At 36.9% G+C, this 18473-nt stretch overlaps 1 protein-coding gene across 1 annotated transcript; it reads right to left on the bottom strand.

Moving 5' to 3' along the window:
• Positions 1 to 941: 941 nt before the first annotated feature.
• On the bottom strand, positions 942 to 15953 carry LOC113102911 (zinc finger protein GLI1-like). The gene is made up of 12 exons (XM_026265877.1): positions 15854 to 15953; positions 13301 to 13443; positions 11934 to 12023; positions 10452 to 10650; positions 10106 to 10220; positions 9056 to 9151; positions 8832 to 8969; positions 7514 to 7663; positions 7266 to 7430; positions 5654 to 5890; positions 5262 to 5559; positions 942 to 5124 (listed from the first exon to the last, which is right to left on the bottom strand). Exons 1-12 carry the CDS (start codon positions 15922 to 15924, stop codon positions 2720 to 2722), a joined length of 4107 nt encoding a protein of 1368 aa, XP_026121662.1. The 5' UTR covers positions 15925 to 15953; the 3' UTR covers positions 942 to 2719.
• Between the last annotated feature and the right edge of the window lie 2520 nt (positions 15954 to 18473).

Here is an 18473-nt window from a genome sequence, read left to right as displayed (position 1 = left end):
GGATCCTTGCCTGAGCAAAAACCACTAATGATGAAGGAGGGATAGTGTGAGATGAGAGATGGCTGATGGTGGTCAATTCACAAAAACAAGGATGGAAGCAAAGTACAGAGTGATAGGAAGAAGCAGAGATGATCAGTCAGTTATAACAGATGGGAGACAGGGAGAATTGAGTCAGCGGAGTTGGCGATGGTGATTTCGAGGGCAGGTCTTCATTGGACTCATGCCGCACAAAGTAACATATCCGTGGGGCCGAATCAGGGTACCAGGGACCGGGAGCCACAGCATTATAGACTCAAACACACACACTGATATGTAGTGCAGGGAAATCTTTCTTTTGATCTTATAATCAGCGAAAGGGCAAGTATGGAGAGGATTAGCTTTGAGATTTTGGTATTAGTGAGCAAAAATGTTCTCTTTGTAACTAAAGGAGGAGGGATCTAATATGCCAGTGTAACATAAACCCTGTGTGTGGCTTTCAAGACCTCACAAAGACCAGGAGCTGTAGTTTTGATGCCATCTAGAGGACATTTGACGTGTTTCTAGCTGAAAAAAAGAAAGGCGGCAAGGTTAAAGCATTAAAAAAGCACTCAGATGGATCATGCGGTTGCCTCCTTTTTTCTATTAAGATTAGTAAATGGATCAGGGTTATTATAGTTAACTAAAACTAAAAACATAAAAAAACTTGAGTTAATTGAAATAAAATAAACTGAAATTAAATTAAACTTATTTCAGCTAGTTTAAACATTTCTCATTTTCATATGTGACCCCGGAGCATAAGAACCAAAGGGTCGATCAACTAAAATTAAAATGAAAACAAAAAAAATCTATAAATAAACACTAAAATTATAATAGTATCTAAATGTTACTAAAATAAAAATAACAATGACAATGGATATGGATATGCACAAAGCAACACAATACAGCACACAATTTTCTTCCATCACAGGCTCTGTTTATTTATAAACTGGTATAATATAGTACTTTTGTACAAAAATGTAGAAAACGGTATGCAAAAATATCACTTCCTTGTAAATAGATGAGATAAATGCAAATATAAATCTTACTACTTTATGAACTTTTGCCTGCAAAAAAAGGTTTGAGTGAACTTGACAAAAACAAACAGAAATGCAAAAACCACAAAATGTTTTTTTTTTTCTTTAAAAAAAAGGAAATGATAAAAAGAACATTGTTACATTTTTGCAGCAGTATGGAAGCACATGACGTCTAGCTGTCTATGAAAATGATGTCTAGCAAATATCTAGTGTGGACTCGTCTCAGTGCAGGTCGTCTTTGGTATGCCACAGAAAGTGGAAACACTGGGATATTGAAAGGGTTGCAGCCCTTGATAACACTTAAATGATAAAATGATACTTAAAACGAGTTAGGCACAACATATACAGAGTCTTGAAATACCAGAGGACTTAAAACCAACAAATAAAATACCTGCACTTTATGTACCTTTCACACTATATGGAACCTTTAATTAAAATTCATCACTTTTCCTCAGCTCAGTGCTGTTGTCAGTGCAATGCATATGCATGCTAGCTTGGGTTACATAGCGCAGCGTAGATTAAAAGAAACCTTACACAAACCACTCAGTGCCATTACCCTTTAACATAGCTGTCTGAAAGCAAACTAGTCAAATAATCAGAAAACAAACACTAGAACTCTGAATTAATATTATGACTCAAAGGCTCCTGTATAGACCTAGAGATAGTTAACAAGGCTTCAAAATACTGTTTGTAATCTGCCATTATTAGTTAACAATGCATTTTAGTGAGAACACACTTTCTCCTAAGCCCAAAGTATATGCATGTACTCTTTACCCTCAGCTTGAGAAAACACCTTTCTTGCACTAATTAGTCAGTCCACAAGGTGGCGACATTAGGGTACAAGAAAAAAAAAACGTGATAGAACGACAAACTACTGGAGATGCAACAAGAATATAGACACCTGCTAGTTTAATAGAGAACAAAGACTTTTGTTTTTATTGCTCATAACTTCAGTAGAGAAATAGCACAGACATCGGCAAACATGAAACTGTGCCAGCCAGCTGTGTTTTTGTGCACTATAACGTAGAGTATACTTTGAAAGGCTATGCATTTCTACTGTACTCATACATTAAGTGTTCATATACTTTGGGCTTCATACTGAGCTTATATATCTATCAGTGTTTCTATCTGACTGTCCATGTGTCTCATCTGTCGAGTTTTCTCCAACATGTCGTACCTGTGAGGAATCAAAGAGGCCACAACGGTTCAAGGCACTTGAGTCCTGTCTTTACCAATACTTCTAGAGAACTTGCCTACCAGCTTCCTTAACATGTTCGCTCACTTAGTATTTCAGTCTTCTTATGTAGAGTTCACGTGGCTTTTGTGCCAGTCCAAGTCTGTATATGTATCAAAAAGGAGATTTTCTTTATACTATCTTGCGACCATTTACAGTCCAAAGCTCATATTTACATTTTAAACAAGATTTCGATCGTAAACAGTCTCACAGTAGTGACCGGAATGCCCCTTCACTAATAGTCATTAGGCCTCTGTGGTAATGTTCAGCAATCATATTTTACACAATTACAAAACTATTATGCAAGATCTCTGAGATCCCATGAAGAACTCCAGCAGAACCGTTAGTACCTTACGCAAGAAAGGGACGTCCAGAGGAAACTTTAGTGTTGAGTCTACATGCTCACTTTGGCCCAATTATATGTATGAACTCTTTAAGACAATGTGTTCAAATACTTGTTCTCCCCAGCAAGGGACGTCAACATCGAGGTCATGTCCCCGACTGCCATATTGGAAAGGCCACTTGGAAGGGTGATGGAGGTTTGGGGTGTGGTGAGACGAGAGGAGGTCTGAGAGGAGCACTGGTGGTGACCCAGAGGTGGATTTACTGGACTGTAAGATGAAGGTTCTTGGTCATCAATGATGGAAGTAAAGTCAATCTGAGCGTTCTCCAAGTCCAGGTTTTCTAAGGCGTTGGACATGGGTGCAGGGTCTGAGTAGGCCATCGAGGTGGGCTTGGTAGTAGGGTCTATCCCTGTCAGGTGCTGCTGGGCCAGGCATGGTCCATCCGGAGTCTTCTCAATGTCATGGTGCATGTGTATCTGGCCTGAGTAGTACATGGGGTTGTTGTTGTTATTGGTGAAGTTTTCCGAATTCTGCTGCTGTTGTTGAACTGGTGGGAGACGGACTCCTCTTCTGGGACTGGCGGTGGAGTGGACCGGGCTCAGGTGAGTCGGGCTGCCCAGGTAAGCTCCACTTGTTTGCTGGGATAGGCTGTTTTGGCGACTCAGAGGCTTTCGTCCCTGAGGTGGTCGTGGCACCATATCTGGCCCGTAGCAGGGTCCCTGCATCCCAGCGGTATTCTCCTTGATGGAACCTGGAACTCGATTTTGCTGTGGGCTCATCAAATTCTGATTCGGGTAGCCCTGGTAGGAGTTTCCAGGATAAAGATTCTGGTTAGCTTGCTGATGTCCTCCCATTTCAATGCCATCGGGCTTCCCAGAGAGACCATCCGTTTGCTCTTGTTGCTGTTCCCAAAGGAGCGCTTGCTGGGACTGCACATAATTCCTCACCATCATTTCCTTCATTTGATGCATTGGCGTCTGCGACCTACGGCTCTCTGTTAGTGCAAGATTGATCCCTCCACCACTCGGGAACGATCCGACTTGGCTCTGCTGTGGAAGACTGACTTGTGTTCCCATCTGGCCGTGACGGAAGTCACAGTTTGCATTGGAGGACCTACCCATGATGCCTTGACGTGACTGCGGTGGATACGCCTGCATATTCACATCATGCCGATGCTGGTGTAATGGTTTAGTGTTCTGGCAAGAACTGGACCCTCCTATGGATGAATGGAACTGCTCTGGTTTTACAGTAACTCTTTGATGTCCAGGGTCAGATGTAGGGTTGTACACACCCTGTTGAGGGTAGTGTTGTCCTTGCATGCCTGCACACTGGTACTGGATATCGGTCTGAGGGCTGTGGAGCTGGTTGGTCTGACCCCAGGGTCCTGATCCAACACCCTGGCTGGGATAATGTGGACCGGAGGGGCTAAGCTGACAGTTGCTCATGCCGAACTCAGCTTGCTGTAGAAGATTGTTTGCAATGTCAGATTGACCCATTATCCCAGTGGCACAGATCTCCTCATGCTGGTATTGACCTTGCATTGGAGACTGGTAGACTTGATCCATACAACTAAGTCCTTCTTGTCCGGGAGACATTTGACTTGCATTGTGAGGGTGGTGGGGAGGTTGCTGGTAGCCCATAAAGCCTCGGTCTCCACCTCGGATCATGTTGCCTTGCTCTCTGCCATCAGCAGTCCCATGAGGATCTATGGCCATGGCCTCCATCATGACATTTTCAGTGATGCTTGGTGGACGAGGCGAGTACATGTGCCTGTTGAGAGGGCCATCAGATCCGCACTGTTGCAGTGCATTGCGGCGACTCATAAGGGACACATTGCTTAAGCTGTTAAAGCGTTGCACCTTGGGTAAACCCTGTGTGTCCGCACCAGAGCGTACTGGATCGCTGGCGCGCCTCGTGTTGTTCCCAGGTGCCTGATGTGGATAAATCACTCCAGTGCCATATTCGGCATTAGCACTGTGCCTCCTCGTGCCACCTTGCTGCAGAAACAGAGGAAGAGGCTGGCCACGGCATTCCCTCAGGAATCTTCCAGGGTTGCCAGGTTGGTCCATGTTGGGTAACGGGGTTGGTGGTGGGCCGCCTGTTGCTGCTGCATATTTAGCTTTCAGACTATACTGCTGCGCAGGAGTCAGACTCGGTAGACCTGGCAACCCCCCGGGGTTCTGGCATGATCCGCCCCTTTGGCTGTTCTGAGGAGACAGTGGGTCGCTGGGAACATCGGTCCCCATTACGGACTGGCAGTGACCCACTTGGGACACGTCGCTGGAGCGCCTGCTTGATAGGTAGGGCGAGACCAAAGATGAACGGCGGCTCACTGTGTAGGCAGAGCTGAGGCTGCTGGTGCCACTGCCCCGCCGGTCGTTTGGGGGGCAGGGTATTCCCATTCCACTAACTCCGGCTACATCCGGGGCAGAAAGCTCCATTACACGCCGGTTGGAGAGCAAGGGTGAAGGAGCACACATGCCCATCATCTCTCCTGTTGTTGAAAGGTGCAGAGGAGGAAGTTCGTATGAGAATTATACAAACGGCAGAAAATTGAAATCAAAATAGCATGTCAACAAAATGAATTCACCAGATTGACACTGATTGCAAACAAAGATAAAGATCTTTCACCTGGGAGAGCCTGCAGTTTATTCCCTGCGCTCCGCCCAGGTGGTGTTGACCGGCGAATTTGTTTCAGTTTGTCGATCTTCAGGTTCTCCAACCTCTTCAAGGCCTGAACGGACATGCACATTCCACTCGACTCGGGCCCGCCGGTGTTCCCGGTGTTCTCCTCTTGTGTGGTCAGGTCCTCCAGACTCCCCGCCGCATTGAGGTTCATCTCCACTCCGCTGTCATTATTGTTAGCGCTCCCTAGTGGAGAACGTTCGCTACTACAAGATGACTGGCCGCCAGGACTTGGCTGGGATTTCTAGAAATGATTCAAGACATATTGTAGTTACTATTCACACAGCTATGTGTTACAATGGATAGCCAAGAGAAAAAGAGGGCCAAGCTTGTCTTACCAGTGTGGTTTCTGGAGCGAGTAATTTGCAGTCCTCTCTGCTTCTCTCCTCTTTTTCTATCAGAAGTTCAGAGCTCTGTCCTGCACTGGTCAGACCTGGAGGACGTGGTCCGGTGTCTCCGCGGTGCTTTTTAGTGATGTGAGCCTCGGGTCCGTGCACCGTCTTCACGTGCTTCCTCAGAGAGCTCGGGTCAGTGTAGCGCTTCGTACAGCCTGGGATCTTACACACGTACGGTTTCTAAAGGCCAGAAACAGGAGAGCCTGGTTGGCATGTAATCTGCAACTGTAGCCAAATGTTTGGAAACAAAGCTACATTTATGCATTGTTTACTACAGGCTTATAGCTTTTTTCAGGTCATGTGGTGACTTAATTCAATACAGAGTGTCAGGTTAGACTACATTAAATGTATTCTGGTACATTTTGCTGCTGTATTTATATAATGAAAAAAAGTGTTATACACAGAAATAAAACAAAAATGCTGTTTAGAAGTGCTTTTAAAACTTTTTTCTGTATTTGTATGTATAGCAAAATAAAAAATAAAATAATAATAATATTTATTGGATAAAGAGATATTTAAAACAATATATAGTAATAATAAAAAATAGTAGTGCAACTAATTGAAAGATTGTATTGAACCGCATGTACGTTATTAAAAACAATAAGCAAAAGAAAAACATGCACATTTTTATAATAGTGCAATAATAAATAGTTTTTTTGTTTTTAGCCATAGATTTTGTCCTTTGACAATAAATAAGCTATTTTATTTTATAGTTAATTAATGGAATCATAAATTGCATTCAGTGTTTGTACATTTTTAGTTTGCAATCAGTGCATCTCTCAAAATAAAGTGCTCTGTGACTAGAAAGAGGTAGAAATAACAATTAACTAAAAAATGTGTTGCTGTAAAAAAACATACAAATAAGAAATTTTGAAAATAAAATGCAATCATGTTTTTTATATAAAATCACTCAACCAGTAGGTGGCGGCAAACAACTCTTTAAATGATTCATTTAGTCATTCATTCAACCAATTCATTCAAACAGAAAGAAGATCATTCAATTGCAATGTTTTTCAAAATAATTGCATTCAATATTTAATAAATTATTTTTGTAAAAAATTTTGTTTTAGTCATAGATTTAATTTCTTTGAGAAAAAATAATCTGCCTTTTTTAAATAATAATTTAATGCAATAATAAATTGCAGTGTTTGTACAGTGTTTTATTATGTTTTAGTCCGTTTTTCACCTTTGACATTAAATAAGCTATTTTATTTTATAATCATTGAATGCAGGATATTAAGTAAAGATCATGTTGCATGAAGATATTAACAAATTACTTAATTTTTGATTAATAATTAATTTGAACAACTTTAAAGGCAATTTTCTCAAAATTTAGATTTTTTTGCTCCCTCAGATTCCAGATTTTCAAATAGTTGTATCACAGACAAATATTGTTCTTCTAACAAACCACACATCAATGGAAAGAGGATTTCGGCTTCAGATGATGCATATATCTCAATTTTAAAAAATTACTCTTATGCCAGGTTTTTTTGCTCCAGGGTCTCATATGTGTATGCATATTTTATTTCTAGTTTTATTTAGTGCATGAGTTTACCTCGTTGGAGTGTGTTCGGTTCTGATGCTTTGCACGGTCGGATGCATTGGAGAAAGCCTTGTTGCAGCCCTCGTGTTCACACACATAGGGTTTCTCTCCGGTGTGCGAGCGCAGATGAGTCTTCAGGTTCTCCAGACGTGAGTACGCTTTATTACAGCCTTCGAACTGAGACGCACAAACAGAAACATCTGCGTCACATCAGTGTTTTCAAGAGCGTTCCCACACCGAGCGTCAGAGCGAGTACTCACAGTGCACTTGTGAGGTTTCTCTCCCGTGTGTCTGCGCATGTGCACCACCAGCATGTACTGGGCTTTAAAGGGCCGCTGCTCTCGAGAACAGTCCGTCCAGTGACACACGAACTCCTTCTTCTCTCCGTGGATGTGCTCGTTATTGATGTGCTGCACAGAGAATCAGAGGAGAAGCAGATTAGGACGACAGACAACAGATGCTCGATGGAGGAACAAAGCTGTTGGTACCAGTGTTATTCCAGCTTGTATTATAGTATTTATTAATATTTTGTATTGGCTTTTTTTCTGTTTTCGATTTTAGTTTAAGTTCTAGTCATTTTGTTATGTGCTCTTATAATTTTATTAGCTTTAAAAAAAAAACATATTTCTATTTTTTTAATTTCAGTTTACTGTTATAGTATTTATTGATATTTTGAATTAGCTTTTATTTTTATATTTTCATTTATTTAATTAATTTTAGTAATTTTGTACATTTGTTATGTGCTTCTGTCATTCTTAGGGGATATATATATATATATATATATATGTGTGTGTGTGTGTGTGTGTGTGTGTGTGTATGTATGTTCTGTTTAACTTTATTTTATTTCTGTTTAAAATTATAGTATTTATTAATATTCTGAATTAGTTTGTATTTTTATATTTTCAGTTTTCGATTTAATTTAATTTTAGTAAGTTTGTTACATGCTCACCATTTTATTAGCTTTTCATATTTGTATTTATTATTATATTTTAGATACATTTTTATATTATACATGATACATTTTATATTAGCTTTTATTTTTATGTTTTCAGTTTTCAATGTAATTTTAGTTTGTCTTTTAGTACTTGCCTTTAAACGTATTAATTCATTTTTATTTACATTTTACAAGTTAAATTTTTTTTTATCTAATATTTATATTTTATTTCAGCTTTATTTCATTTACCTTTTTATTTTTTTTCATATTTTTGACTTCATTTTTGTGAAACAAAATAAAAGCGTACAGGTTTGAAATCTCATGCCGGTGAGTAAATGACACTCTCTCTCACTCTCTCTCTCTCTCGCTCACACACACACTCTCTCTCCCTCTCTCTCTCTCTCTCACTCTCCCTCTCTCTCACTCGCTCACACACTCTCTCTCTCTCTCTCTCTCTCTCTCTCGCTCACACACACACACTCTCTCTCTCTCTCTCTCTCTCACTCACTCTCTCTTTCTCTCTCTCTCTCTCTCTCTCTCGCTCACACACACACTCTCCCTCTCTCACTCTCCCTCTCTCTCTCTCGCTCACACACACACTCTGTCTCTCTCTCTCTCTCTCTCTCTCTCTCTCTCTCTCTCACATGCACGAGTTGCTCCTGAGTGTCGAACTCTTTGCTGCAGCTCTCCCAGTGGCAGTTTGTCTCGTAAATGGCTTCTGGTTCAGGTTTCTCCTCCTTATCCAGATCATCTCTGCCCTCCAGTAAACCCAGAAGAGGATCCTGCAGAAACCAGCGCAGGAGCTCGTGTCAGGACAACAGAAGCATGTGCAACACAGTTGTGCGTTAAACACTGTTCTGAAGTTCACCTGTGTCCCAGTGGAGGATGGACTGGCCACGTCTCCCTCCGAATGCTCCTCCAGACTCTTGATGTTGATGCTGCCCAGAGCCGGCTCTGTCTTCAGCTGGAGACACACAGCGCGGTGTTTATTAACTAAAACTAAAACTATTACAACATTTTGTTAATTGAAATAAGGGTAAAATAAAATAAGTATTAGATGAAAAACTTAGTTCTAATTTTCATTTAAATTAAGATGATGCACTTAAATTAGTAACAAAAAAAAAGATAAAATTGCTAAATAAAATAAAATAAAATCAAACATAAATAGTAATGTTAAAAAAGTCAAACCACATAAAATTGCAAATTTTAAGTTAATTAAAAGAATAAATATTTTAGATTTTTTTTTTACAAAATAAATAACTAAATGGCTAAATAAATAAATTCAAAGTAAAAAAAGAAAAAAAAGAAATCAAACCTATATAGTAATATATATATATATATGTATATATAAAATAACTGGGAGAAAAAATATAAATATGAAATAAACATATATCAAACCTAAATAGGATTTTAAAAAGAAACTTTTAACAATTGCAATTTAGTTTAAGATTAAGCTCTAAAGTTACTAACTAGAAAAAAACTGAACTAAAAATGAAATCAAACCTAAAAAGTAGAATAATAAAACTAATAAAAATGACAAAAGCACATAACACAATTACAAGCACTAACTGGAAATACAATGAATAAAGTCTAAAACTAAAACTAACATTTAAATAAAAAGTTAGCCTAAGAGTTCAAACCCACAATTTAGAGTTTTCTTTATCTTCTTTGGGTTTTTTTTTTTTGGGTGGATGAAGGGAGGGCTTTATTGTCCCAATGCATCCATTTATTAATCTGAATTAAAATGATAATTAACACTCAAAACGTTACTATTACGATGCAGATAATTGCAATTCTCACTTATTGTAAACAGCATCTATTGCTGTTAACTCTTAATGCAAATAGCCACTGCCAATTTAAAATATTAATAAAAACTATAATAATATATAAATGATGCTGCAGGTGTGTGTGGACTCACGTGTGTGTGTTTGGCCGGAGCGTGGAGTCTGGGGCATGATGCAGCGAGAGGGCCGTACATGTTCCCCTGCGCTCTGCACGAGTAGTTCATGGAGCTGGAGAAACCCAGCGACGGACTGAAAACAGAACATACAAAAATAAGTTTGATCCAACCAGAAGTGTGTGTTCATTCAGGTTTTGTGCTCTAGGGTTACATGTAACAAATAAAAAAATGAAAATAGTTTTGTAGGAACCATGTGTTTTAAATACGGTCCGATGATCAGAAAATTTGAGTCTGTATGTAAAAGTATGTAATTTTGAAAGGTGTAAACCCTGGGGATATCTGAGTGTGCATGATGAATGTCCACCTCATGTTGCCCAAAGACAGATGCCCGTATGAGCCGGCAGCGTTCGGCCCGCAGCGAGAGTTCACAAACGCCACCAGAGAGTTGGGAGAGGTGCGGATGACCGTCTGCAGGTCCACACTGGCATCAGACAGAGGAGAGATGGACAGAGCACGCTTCTTACTCAGCTTCAGCATGGAGCGAGGCGTCGAGAAACAAGACGCTGAGAGAGAGAGAGATCGGATAGACATTGAACATTTCTTCATGATTTTAAAGCACTTTAGAGTGAGGTTCAGTTCATTAGCATGCATCAGATACCTTCAGCTGACACGGAGCAATTTATTGCATTTAAGATTAAGATAGTCAGTGTATTTTGAATGCACATGAATTAATAACGGGCTAAAGAATATGTATCAAACTTATTTAGAATATTAAACATTTAGATCAGGGTTTTCCAATCAGGATTGGTGAAACTCATTATTAATTAAATCATAAAAATATAAAAATTAAAATGGATAGACAACCAAAATTAAACTCAAAAACATTTTTCGAATTTTAGTTTGGATGAAATGAACCATTAAAATGTAAAATAAAAAAATAAATAAACATTTGAAATTTGAACTCAGAATTGGAATGTGAGTTGAGTAAAAGATAATAAAAAAAAAAAATATATATATAAAATAAGAATAATTATAATAACTTTAATGCAGGGTTTGTACGCTGATGAAAAGCTAATAATTTAAATAAATATATAAAAAATTACAATAGAAAATAAAATTATTTGATGAAATATTTTATTATTTAATTGCTGTCACATGAGAATTAATCCACATTAGAGAATCAAGCAAATGTGTTGTTAAATTATTCATATATCAACCTAATATTTTAAGGGATCCCTGTTTGGGAGTTCATTTATTATGAACTGACATAAAATAACAATTAAAAAATAGTATATTTATCAGGCATGTGATCAGCTGGAGACAAAAAAGCGGGAAAATCTGACCACGCCCCATCACTTATTATAAAAAATATATATTTAAGCACATTAAAAGATATATCTTATATAGTAATAATAAATACAATTGTCCTGTAAAAAGCAGCATTTAATAATCATGATAACAATATAATATAATAAGGTATTAATATAATAATTATTATTATTAATGTACCTGCCAAAAGTTTGTAAACATTACAATTATTAATGATTTTGAAATAAATAATTTTCTGCGCATCAATGCTAAATTTATTTGATCAAAATATTGTAAAGAAAAAAACACCAATATTTTGAAATATTATTACAACTGTAAAAAAAAAATAAGTTTTCCATTTTAATATAAAATAAAATGTAATGTAATTCCTAATGATTGCTGAAGGATCCTGTGACACTGAAACAGATTTATAAACATTTCTCCTGAAATCAAGTGATGTTTTAGAAAAGCTAAACGGCTCGGATCATGTTGAAGTCGTCGAGTGAAAGGTTTATTGTGATGGAGTTTGTCGCCTCACCGTCTCTGGATCCCATGTGTTCAGATCCAAGCTGGTTTTGTGTGAGGTTGTGATGAGATCCCATCATGCTCTGGGAACAGTAGGGGGCGCCTAAAACAACAACAACAACACTGTTATTGCTTTTAACACTAGTGTAAATTTCGGTAACAAAAACTATGGCGAAAAATATTGAGAAGCTTTTTTCCCGTGACTAAGACGAGACGACATTAAGGTCAATAATCGGTATCGGTATCGGTATCGATAAAATGTAAACGATACCTGTCCCTATTCATAAAGTAGAAAGAGAATATAAGTCTTTGGTATTTTAATTTATATAATAAAAAGCCTATAATAAATCAGTTTGCTAAATAAGTCCCACATTAACTTGTGTTTACTGGTGAAAGTGCAATACCCGAAATACAACAATCTTTACGAAAATTATTTTGATCAGTTTAATCACCATACAGCATGACTTAAATTTTACTAAAACCTGACAAAAATGCTTTGATGACTTACACTTGACTAAACAAAAATCTGACTAAAGTTAAAATTTGCTGACAACATGAATAATGCTGTATGTTTAATTAATAATAATCTTGTTGCTAAAAAATCAAGTTGTTATTGATTAAAACTATATTAAAATATTTGACTTAAACTCCGGTGTCATAGACAAGACTCAAGACTAGTCCTAGACTAAAATGCATTTGGGCTATTTCAACTGAAAGAAACTCGCACTTAGTGATCTTAAAATATGTCAGATTCATTGTTTTGTCTAAAGATGCACACTAGTAATGTTTTTATCCATGGCATATTTATTAAAGCTACTTAAATATCCTAATTGAGCTATGGACAAATCCTGTGAAACCGGGCTTTAGTCGACTAAATCTAGACTAAAACTAGGAGAAGTTTGACTAAAAACAATAAAAAAACCAACAAGGAAAATCAATAAATCAATTTATTAAGTGGATAGTCCTTCATTCTGATTGGTTGAGCCATGTTTAAAGCTGTTGTAAATGATGATACAAAGTAACGATCACTTTTGTTTACATTTGTGTGTTGCTCGGCAACCACTTTGCTGCAACCACAACAGATTCTGAGGAGCTACCTTGTTTTTTGGAAGAATACTGTTTTTATTAATATCATTACACTTTATTTGCTCTGTTTTATTTTGTGAAACCTTGCTACATTTATGAAATAACCGTTTTATGAAAGCGATAAGCCTCGTGAAGCCGTGGTTTACAGTGAATTTATAACAGCTATAGGAGGTTTTAGGCACGGCTTTTGGGGCTTATTGTTCTAATTTAACACACACTTAATTTCTTCAGACTCGGTTGATGTGAGACTCCTCATCTGCGTCTGATGAGTGAATGATAACGACGAGTGCTCACTGTCTGGCGGAGGCATCCCGCGGTGTCCCATCATGCCGTGCGGCGGCCGCATGTAAGGGTCCATACAGGCTCCTGCGGTCACTGAGGGGTTAAACATCTCTCTGCTGTTGTCGCTGTAGAGCGATCGCACTGAACGAGCCAGTCTGCACACACAAACACATGCACTATTAGTTATTATACAGAGAATAGTTTTTAAAAATGATACATATCCACATACTTCAATTCATTGTTATTTATACAAAATAAAATATATTAATAAAAATAAATGCATGCATTTAGTGACATGTAACCAAGTATTATAAACCGCACCCAGAATTAGTGCTTTGCATTTATCCACGTGCGCACACACACACACACACACACACACACTGTAAACACACACACACACACACACACACACACACACACACACACATACACACAGGAAAGTACTTCCAGAGAGTAGAAGAAAATGTAATAGTTTTAACACACACACACACACAGACACAGACACACACACACACACACACACACACACAGACATATATATATATATATATATATATATATATATATACTTATATATACATTAATTATTATTATGTAATTATTAATTTACTAACACTAAGTTAATTATTTAAAAATCAATATTGAATAATTATTATATATACATACATACATACATATATATATATATATAAACATGCCTATTTTATATTAAAATTTAGGGTATATAAAAAGAGCAGAAGAAAAATTATATGTAAATGTATTTTTTTGTATACATTTACAGAAGTAAATATAGAAATAGATCTAATGCATACATAAATAAATGGATACAATATATATTTTATAAAAAACATCTATATCTCTATCATTTAAATTAAAAAGTATTAATATGTATATGCATATTTAAATGTAAAATGTAAAATATAAATAAATTATAGTAATATAATCATTATATAATATAATATAAAAGCGTGTGCTAAATGATTAAATGTAAATGTAATATAATAAAGCAGACATATACATTCATACATAATATATTTGAGTTTCACTTTATGAGCACAAGTACTAAAGATGATTGACTTGGTACTAGATAAAGTGGAGAACATTAGTGAGGGTTTATTGTGATTCCTGCATAGAGCCACCAGGAGGCGCCACTTCCTTCAGCTTTTCTTCAGAGTACCATCAGGAAAGACTAGAAGCACATCACTGGGAATCCCCAACATTCCTCCACTTTCCTCTTTCTTCACCTTCCCATCTCATCTCTTCTGTCTCTGTCTGTGGTGTTCGGTGACCGTGGTCTCTGTAATTCCTCTGAACCCTGGGTGTGTGTGTGTGTGTGTGTGTTCCAGCACTTTAATCTCCTCACACTAATCTCTCTCTCTCTCTCTCTCTCTGTCTTGTAAAGATTGCTTGACGTTTTTGTAAAAGACTATTCTATTATGATCTGACTGTTTTTTGGATTTTACGACTGAATAAAGTAGTTGTACTAAATTCAATTCTGTCTCTCTAAGGAAACCTGAGTCTGGTTTGGTCAGTCATGCGGAGAGTTTCTGCTTTCTGACCAGTAATAAGCAGCTGTGAGAGAGAAAACGGCCGAGGGACACAGAGAAGCTCAGAGAGAGAGAGAGAGAGAGAGAGGCTCAACATGGGTGGCATTCAGCAGGAGGCGGAGCCAGAGACAGGATCTGACCTCATCATTAATAAACATCATTACCTCAAAAGAGACTAAATTAACCCCGGCATGATGGCTAGAAAACTACTAGATTTAATATTTCTAATCTAATAAAGTCAAACTATAATTCTTGTAATTGCAAAGCAGTTTCTAATAAAGTTATAAAACAATCAATTAGAATGAGTTAAAAATAGTTATACTTGACAACTACCTTGAAAAATACCATAAATAAATCAAAATAATTAATAAATATGAATCAAAATAATAAGCAACGGTGTTGTAATTTCTTAAAAAAAAGTAATAATTTATATTTAAAATTTTTTTTTCCTGATTGGCTAATTTCATTTTGAGCCAAAACATTTTTTTTGTTCACTTAATATATTAACCCATGGATTCCCAAATGTTTGAACTGTCTAAAACCAAAACTTTTATTTGAATTACACCTGAGATTTTAGGTTAATATTTCAATAATTCAAGTTTAACGCCTCATTCATATGGTCTCTGACATTGTTAATGTCCACATTAAACAACAAATAATATATTAAATATACTATTATATTTTAATAATATATTCTATAATTAATCATTCAAATAAATCAATATTATTACATTTATTTGCTTTTGTCTTAAAATAATTCATGCAAAGTTTAATTTTTTTGATTGAAGCGATTGTTAACTTTTCATCAACTTACAAACCCTAGTTTTGGAAACCTGTGCATAATTCCAGCAAAAGCATCATTTTTGTAACAGAAATCAAATTAGTTTGTGTTTCACACTGAACCGGTTTTGTTTGTTTTTTGACTGTTTTTGCTCTACCTGTGCGTTCATGTGGAGGACGGTTGATAGGAATCAGATGTGTTTGAGTGTGGGATTGTGGGTAATGTGAGTGATCGTACCCTCGGCTCGGCTGGTTGGCGGTGTTGTTGTAGTGGCACAGCCCCTGATGTGGCTGCATATCCACTGGCATTGAGACGCACACACCCACTACAGCCACAGACCTCTGCAGGAACACACACACACACACACACACACACACACGACAGCGTTAGACCTGATGCAACACACACAGCACAGCTCATGCACACTGAGCTTCATAACACTGTATGTTTTCATATTAAAACAACATGGTTTGAGTACCAACACACTAGCATTTTAAATAAAGGACATTTTTCTAGAATGGATATGCAATACACACAATGCCATGCAAGCATGAGTGTGTGCTTGTGTGTGTGTGTGTGAAAGTGTATATCTGGTAACGTGTGCTAATGAGTTTGAGGCGCTAAACAGAGATCTTGTATGAAGCCGCAGCTGCCCGACCCAATAAATAGCACGAGGGAGGTCCACACACACACACACACACACACACACAGCACATATGGACACACACCTGTCAGAACTCACAGGGATGACAGGGACAAAAATGTCACTGTGTGACCATCAGTCAGCTGAAAAATAACCTGACAAACAGGTCAATTTGTTTGTATTTTATTTTTTAATTATATATATATATATATATATATATATATATATATATATATATATATATATATATATATATATATATATATATATATATATATATATATATATATGTATATTGTTTTCATATTTTAACAATTAGTTTTAATTATTTATTTATTTTTAATTATGGTTTTACTTTTATTCACATTTTACATTTATGCATTAGACAGATGCATTTATGCAAAGCAAATTTTTTTCACACATTCTCTGGGAATATGCACATGCAGTGCTCTTCTTTTTAAGCTACAAGATAGTTTATACATATATTATATGCATATATAAAAAAACTGGTAGAGAAACCCTGTCCAACAAGCTGTCCCAAGCAAACATGATGCTGCATGTTTCCAGCAACAAGCCGGTCTCATGTCAGAGTGACGTAGTGTTTGGATTCTAGACCAATGAGATTTCACGGTGGGCGGGGCTACACAGAACAACATCAACACAGAAATAAAAACCACAAATCACTTGTTCCTACTTAGGACAAAACTCAGATTGAGTTTGAGGCTGTATAGAATTTAATACGTATAAGAATCAAGGCTGCATAAAAGTGACAGTGAAGACATTTATAAACTTTATTATAAATAGAAAACTTTATTTCTATTTCAAACAAATGTTTTTTTTTCATCTGTGAACCCTGAAAAATAAAATGCATGACAGTTTCCACAAAAATATTGAGCAGCACAACTGTGTTCAACACTGATAATAATCAGAAATGTTTCTTGAGCAGTAAATGATCATATTATTCTGATTTCTGAAGATCATGTGACACTGAAGACTGGAGGAATGATGCTGAAAATACAGCGGAGCATCACAGAAATAAATTATATTTTAACAGATATTCACACAGAAAACAGATGATTTACATTAGAATAATATTTCAAAATTTTTACTGTATTTCTGATAAATGACAAATAAATACAGCTCTGGTGAGCAGAAGAGACATCTTTCAGAAGCATTCTAATCAGACTGATTGCTAGTTTTGGTAGTGCCTCTTTCCTGTGTAAAATCTGTTGGGGTCTTTCAGCAGACAGACTGTAAAAGGGTGTAAAAGAGTCTCGCACGGCCTCATCTGCAACAGCTTTCCTCTCTCTCTCTCTCTCTCTCTCTGTCGAGGTGGGTGTTCTGGCTGTTATGTCTCGGAGAGGATAATAGCAGCTCTAATGCAGCCAGCCGTTCCTGATTTGGCCCAAAACGAGAGGAATGGGCCGGGTTTGAGATCGGACCAACCACAGCCAGATTCCACCTCTGTTTCTTCTCCTCCGTCTCTCTCAGTATCGCTGTTTTTCTTCAGTGGTTAACTTTGTTTTCATAACCCAGACACAAACACCCCTCGACATATTCTTCATTCAGTTATTCCCTCGGAGGCACAACAACCTGTTTACTAACCCTACAGCTAGTTATCTCAAACACTAGCTCATCAAAATGCACAAAACCTTTTAAACTATTGTTACTTAAAAAATAAAAATAAATATGTATTATGTGTTATCCTTGACAAATGAGTGTATATAACAACTTTTTGTGTAATAAATCAAATCAAATTAAACATTAACTGGAATACAGTATTAAAAACGTACTTCATTTGCCAACAACATAATTTTAATATATATATATATATAAAGAGAGATTAAAATATAATATTCAAAATAATGAATTTTCTTCTATAGAGCTGCTTTTTTTTGTGTGTGAAGCTGCTTTGAAATAATCTGTATGATATAAATCGCTGTATAAATAATAAAAGTGAGTTGATTTGACCTGAGACAGACGGAGAGATGAAATATGTGGCGTGAGTTAATATCTCACAAAAGCATTAATGTAATTGCATGAATGCCAGATTGTTGCAGCGAATGTCGCAAGAAAGATTCTTTTGGAAATGAAATCGTTCCGCTGTCATCATGGCAACCGGAATCTGTTTAAAGGAAACTTCAGTGAAAAGGGCGTCTTCTTTTTCTAGCTTTTTCCTAGCTGCTAGTCTCTCTCTCTCTCTCTCTCTCTCTC

This window comes from Carassius auratus, chromosome 6, assembly GCF_003368295.1.
Source record: "Carassius auratus strain Wakin chromosome 6, ASM336829v1, whole genome shotgun sequence".
NCBI classification, from domain to species: domain Eukaryota; kingdom Metazoa; phylum Chordata; class Actinopteri; order Cypriniformes; family Cyprinidae; genus Carassius; species Carassius auratus.
Note: the sequence above shows the minus strand (reverse complement) of the source record. Positions and strands in the feature narration are given on the sequence as shown.